General features: G+C 42.5%; 1 protein-coding gene across 1 annotated transcript in view; it reads left to right on the top strand.

Moving 5' to 3' along the window:
- Nucleotides 1-5,822, top strand: part of RPIA (ribose 5-phosphate isomerase A) — a 63,074-nt gene extending 57,252 nt beyond the window's left edge. Inside the window, exon 9 of the mRNA XM_011999821.1 lies at nt 4,850-5,822. Within this exon, the coding sequence (XP_011855211.1) occupies nt 4,850-4,947 (98 nt within the window). The 3' untranslated portion in view covers nt 4,948-5,822. The remainder of the gene's footprint in view (nt 1-4,849) is intronic.
- Nucleotides 5,823-6,415: the final 593 nt, after the last annotated feature.

Genomic DNA, 6,415 nt, shown 5'->3' with positions numbered 1-6,415 from the left:
GCTAATTTTTTTGTATTTTTAGTAGAGACAGCGTTTCACCATGTTGGCCAGGCTGGTCTCAAACTCCTGACCTTAGGTGATCCACCTGCCTTGGCCTCCCACCGAGCCCGGCCCATTGTGTACCTTTTAAGTAGAGCATTTAGGCAGTTTACATCAGCGTTAATATTGAGATGTGCGGTACTGTTTTATTCATCATGGTAGTTGTCTCCTGGATACCTTGTTTTTTTTGCACTGTGATATTGTTTCATAGGCCCTGTGAAATTTTTGCTTTAAGGAGGTTCTCTTTAGGTTTATTGTGAGTTTTGTATCAAGATTTAGAACTCATTTTAGCATTTCTTGTAGGGCTAGCTTGGTAGTGGCGAATTCTCTCAGCATTTGTTTGTCTGAAAATGACTGTATCTGTCCTTCATTTATGAAGCGTAGTTTTGCTGGATATTGGCTGATAATTAGTTTAAGGAGGCTAAAGATAAGACCCCAATCCCTTCTGGCTTGTAGGGCTTCTGCTGAGAAATCTGCCGTTAATTTGATAGGCTTTCTTTTATAGGTTACCTAATGCTTTTGCCTGACAACTTTCAAGATTCTTTCCTTCGTCTTACTTTAGATGACCCGATGACTGTATGCCTAGGTGGTGATCTTTTTGCAATGAATTTCCTGAGTGTTCTTCAAGCTTTTTTATTTGGATATCTAGATTTCTAGCAACACCAGGAAAGTTTTCCTCAGTTATTCCCTCAAATAAGCTTTCCAAACTTTTTGATTTCTCTCCTTCCTCAGGAACATCAGTTATTCTTATGTTTGGTTGTTTAACATAATCCAAATTTCTTGGAGGCTTTGTTCAGTTTTTTGATTTTTTTTTCTTTGTCTTTCTTGAATTAGATTAATTTGAAAGCCTTGTCTTCGAGCTCTGAAGTTCTTTTTTTCTACTCGTTCTAGTCTGTTGTTGAAATTTCCTAGTGTATTTTGCATTTCTCAAGTGTGTCTTTCATTTCCAGAAGTTTGATTGTCTTTTCTTTATGACATCTCTTTCTCTGGAGTCTTCTAAAATTTTCTTTAAGTTGGTTTTCACCTTTCTCTGGTACCTCCTTGAGTAGCTTAATAATCAGCCTTCTGAATTCTTTATCTGGCAATTTAGAGATTTCTTCTTGGTTTGGATCTGTTGCTGGAGAGCTAGTGTGATCTTTTGAAGGTGCTGTAGAACCTTGTTTTGTCATATTACCAGAATTTGTTTTCTAGTTCCTTCTCATTTGAGTAGACTGTTTCATTGGAAAGATCTGGAACCCAAGGGCTACTGTTCAAATTCTTTTGTCCAATGGGGTGATCCTTTGGTGGGGTGCTCTTCGCCTTCCCCTAAGGATGAGGATTCTTGAGAACTGGACTGCAGTGGTTGTGCCTTTCTGGGTGTAGCCACCCAGTGGGGCTACCAGGCTCCAGGCTGGTACTGGGGAATGTCTGCAGAAAGTCCTGTGATGTGATCTGTCTTTAGGTCTCCGAGCTGTGGATACCAGCACCTGCTTTGGTGGAGGTAGCAGGAGAGTGAAGTGGACTCTGTGGGAGTCCCTGGTTGTATTTTTGTTTAGTACACTGATTTTCTTGAATGCTGATTTATGCTAGCAGTGAAGTCATGTGGACAGACTCAGGATCTCTGGTTAGCCAGGATGTTGCTGGCAGTGGAATTAGCTGTTGTTTTCCCCTTTTTGGAGCAGGGTTGTCCTGTTACGAGTTTCTGTAGTGGCTTGAGTTGGTTGGCCTTCAGCCAGGAGGTGGTGCTTTCAAGAAAGCATCAGCTGCGGTAGTATAGTGGGGATACAAGCTTGTCTATGTTGGCCAGGATAAGTATTTTGGTTTCTTAGGTGATGGGCAGGGCCATAGAACTCCCAAGTGTTTATGTCTTTTGTCTTTGGCTACCATGGCAGGTAGAGAAAAACCATCAGGTTAGGGCAGAGTTGTTAGGTGGGTCTGAGTCAGACTTCCCTTGGGCGGAGCTTGCTGTGGCCACTGGGGAGGGGGTTGGAGGGTAGTTCTCAGGTCAATGGAGTTATGTTCCCAGGGGGATTATGGCTGCCTCTTCTGCGTCATACAGGCTGCCAGGGAAGTAGGAGAAAGGCAGCAGTGACAGACCCCACCCAGCTGCCACACAGCCAGCAAGGCCAGTTTCACTCCCGCCATGCCCCACCATGGTGAGCAGGGCTGAGATCTTGCCCAGGCTATAGGCCTCCCTACTGAGAAAGCAAGCAGGCCTCTCAGGCCTCGCCCCTGCCTGCCTGCCTGCACCTTCGGCTATGGCTTCTTCATTTGTATCTGCACTTCCCATTTGTCCCCTACCAGATTCTTCTCGGGAAAATTTGTGCTCAGTTGAAATTATTACAAAGTTCAGCTAGAAGCTTCCTTCACCGTGCGGCCCCTCCTCAGTTCCGCTGGCTGTGTTTTCTTCCCCAGGGACCCCTGTGAGATAAAGCCAAGGATGGCTTCCCTGGGCTCAAGCTGGGAACTGGGAGTGTCTACATGGCTCTTCCTGCTGCTGTTTCTACTTTTATAGCTTACTCAGCTCTCTAAATCCATTTCAGCTCTAGGTAGGGTTAAATCCAGCTTCTGTGATCTGGATTTTTCAGGTTCCCCAGTGGGGATGTATGTTCAGAGGCCGACTTTTCCCCCTCTCACACTTGGGGAACTCACAGTTTTTTGGCTGTCTTGTGGAGTTTACAGCAGCAAGCCACTTCTTTCAAAGGGTCTGTGAATTCTGTTGGTTTTCCTGGTATGTTCCTATGGCAGTTCTTGGAGCACAAGTTCACAATGTGCATCCCCACGCACTATTTTGTCTGTCCAAGTGGGCGCTGCACATTAGTCCTGTCTCCTGTCCGCCATTTTCCTGCAAGCTTTCATTGTGTTTATCTTTCTGAATTTGTGTAGTTTAAAATTATGAGTTAAAGAATGGCAAGTCCTCTTTGCCACTTTTCCAACCAACTAGTTACCCTACCTGGAGGCAGCCAGTGTTACCAAAATTGGGTGGCCTTTGAGATAGACTTTAATAAACACACAAATTGAAACTCCTCCCGCCCCACCCGTTTTTACACTAGTGGTAGCCTGCTTTATGCATGTTCTGTTTCCTGCTTTGCCTGTCTTGGAGATTATTACACATTGGCTTATAAAAGAGCTTCCTTGTTCCTCTTTTTTTTTTCTGAATAACTGAATGTATTCCACTTTAGCTCTGTAACATTATTGCTTAACTGGATCACCACTAGTGATCATTTACGTTTGCAGATTTTTGCTAGCAGGTAATCACTGGATGAAAAGATTAATGCGTCTGTGATTTTTGTTAGATGGTACCAAATTGCTGTCTGTAGCTTGTATTCACCTACTCTTCTACCAGCAGTGTGTGCAGGTGTCTGTTTCCATGCGTACCTGGTTCATTATACCTTTTCTCTTACAGTTAAAGTGTTATATCATTGAAGTATGTGTGTGTGTATGTAAATATTCTTGGTAAAGGTTGTGTGTAGTTGTTAATTTTCACTGCTGAATCATATTCCATCATCTGTATGTGTGTGAAAAAAAGTTTATATCTATTCTACTCTTTTAGTTTTTTCTCTTTCTTTATTTTTTGGAGACAGGATCTTGCTCTGTCACCCAGGCTGGAGTATGGTGTCATAATCATGGCTCACTGCACCCTCTGCTCCTGGGCTCAGACGATCCTCCCACCTCAGCCTCCCGAGTAGCTGGGACTACAGGCATGTGCCGGCATGCTTGGCTAATTTTTGTATTTTTTTGTAGAGCTGTCATCTCTATGTTATGTTGCCCAGACTGGTGTCAAACTCCTGGGCTCCATCAGCTCCATCTGGAGCTCCACTGAACTCCTGGGCTTCATTCCCAAAGTGCTGGGATTATAGGCATGAGCCACCATACCCAGCCTCTATTCTACTCTTGGTGGACATTTGGGTATTATCAGTTTTTAGCTAACAGGAAAAGCGCCACTATGAACATCGTACACATGTCTTTTGATGACCATATGTATGCCTAAGAGTGGTATACCTAGGAGTAGAATTGCTGAGTGGTTAGGTATGAATACGTTCAGCTTTGGAAGATGTATTCACATTTCCAAAGTGCTTTTGCCAGCTCAGCTTTCACCATCAATGTGTATGAGTGTCTTTGCATCCCAGCAAAATTTCATTACACTCACTCCAGTGTGTGTGTAGTGATATCTTGTAATATTAATTTGTATTTCCTTTCAGTGAATGAATTTGAGCATCTTTTAAAATGTTTATTGGCCATTTTGGATAGCTTCTTTTATGAGGTACTTGTTCAGTCTTTTGCCCATTTTCCTATGGGGATTCTGTCTTTTTCTTGATGATTTGTAAATTGTTTATATTTTTGATATGAGTCCTTTGTCAGGCATGTGCTTTGCCAATGTCTCCTCCCATTCCGAGGAAATCTTTCAAGGCTGGTGGTGTGATTGAAAATAACTGGTAGTGGGGCTCCTTGGTTGGAGTAGTCATGGAGGGTCTCTAGAGGATGACTTGCCATCCGATATGTCTGAAGGACAGAGACAAGCCAGCCCCTTGAAGTGCTTGACAATGACTGGCCCAGGCAGAGGGAACAGCATGAACAAAGGCCTCAGGGCAGGACAAAGCTTAGCATGTTTGGGTACAGAAAGAAGGCCAAAGTGGGAGGGGAAAAGGAGGTGGCAAGAAGAAATGAAGATAATCAGAATCTCTTTTCATTGCTGTGTGGGAGAGAAAGGCTTTAGATTTGTCATTTGTCCAATGCTGTGTATGACAGTTGCTTCTAGTGACCCTGCAGTCTTTGATTTTGCTTTAGGAGACTGAAACGTTAATGTTTCTTTCTGTCCTTTGTCCTGCAGGTGTGGTGGACACAGGCCTATTCATCAACATGGCTGAGAGAGTCTACTTTGGGATGCAGGATGGCTCAGTGAACATGAGGGAGAAGCCTTTCTGTTGACCCTGCAAGGAGCAGAGTGTGTTCACCTTGAGTCTCCAGCCCACAGCCAAGGTGAACGTACTTCTCCAGGAGCCTTTGCCTTAATGTATCTCTGCCAGGGTGGACAACTGGTGGCGGGGGCGGGGCGGGGAGGGAGAGTGGGAGGGGAGTTAAATCGGTCTTATGAAGTATTGTTATTAAATGTCTTTTTAAAAAGAGAAATATAAACATATATTTTTACTATTAAAATATTCAGTTTTTTTAAATAAAGTAGAACTTGATTTCATGTTTTATATGAAATATTTACCAAAAAAAAAAAAAAAAAAGGGAGAGCTGAACTGTATTTAAAACCTTTGACTTGAGTCTGCTGGTAAAGCTTCTGAATATTGGGTTTGCTGAGAAATAAAAATCAAAACTTCTTTAAGCTGGTAAAGTGAGGGGCCCAGCCAGCAGTGATCTCCTGATGCCTTACTGGAAACTTTGTTTACTTGTCTGCTACCCTCTGTTTTGTTTTTAGTTAGTTTTCATTGTGAGCACACATAATACCTAGTTACATCTTAAGATCAGGTTTATAAAACTGTGGAATGGAGCTGTATGGTATGGAATGACTTGGAATGTAAGCTATCAGGGAGAAAATGTGGTTATACTTTTGCTAAGATCTGGGGGTTTCTTCATATCCCTGCTGTTGGAAGCAGTTGACCAGAAATGTTTGCCAGTACTGCCAAAGCACTGCTGTGAAATGTGAAGTACTTTGTTTTTTTATTTTTAATGATTTTCTTTTTGTTGTTAATATTTTTTTCTGTTCTTTTGTTATTACTTGCATGGTTTGGCGTCAGAAGTCCTTACCTCTTTATATTGTTTGCAGGTTTAAATAAAACAGTGTGGTGCCATTTTGACTCTTTTGTCTTTATTGTAGAATTTAAATTTGAATGGCCACAGAAGGAAAGCCAAGATGGGAGGGGAATCAGTTTTGCCCACCCAGCGTACATCAGATCTGTGATAAGGGGTGGAATTCACTCAAGAAATCTTGAACCAAAGAATAGGTAACTACTTTCATTATTTCTGGGAGAGCTGTCTTCCAGGTATGTCAGTTATCTAAGGAAATACGCTGTAGCCTTTTGTCAGGCAAGGTATTGATTTTCTTCGTACATGAAGGGTAACACAGATGAACAAAAGTCACAAATTATCTCCACATTTTATATTAGTCAAACCTTCTTTAGTCATGGAAGCTGATATGCAGCAAAACCGGTAACCTGAATTTCCTCATTAGCATCCCCAACTCTGTAATCTGCAGACAATCTACTTAATAAACAGCTCTCCAGAAAAGAGCCTCATAGACAGGGAAAGGAAAGGCCTGACCAGCTCAGTGAGCATTCTAGACAAGGCTCAAAGGAATCCATCCCACTGTTAAAGGGTGTTGATGCTGAGAGCCCTGATTTCCCCTTGCTAACTTTGCACGATACTTGGAACAGTCATTTCCCTCATTTTA

Source organism: Mandrillus leucophaeus, unplaced genomic scaffold, assembly GCF_000951045.1.
Source record: "Mandrillus leucophaeus isolate KB7577 unplaced genomic scaffold, Mleu.le_1.0 Scaffold602, whole genome shotgun sequence".
Taxonomy (NCBI): Eukaryota; Metazoa; Chordata; class Mammalia; order Primates; family Cercopithecidae; genus Mandrillus; species Mandrillus leucophaeus.
This window is presented reverse-complemented; position numbering and strand designations above follow the sequence as displayed.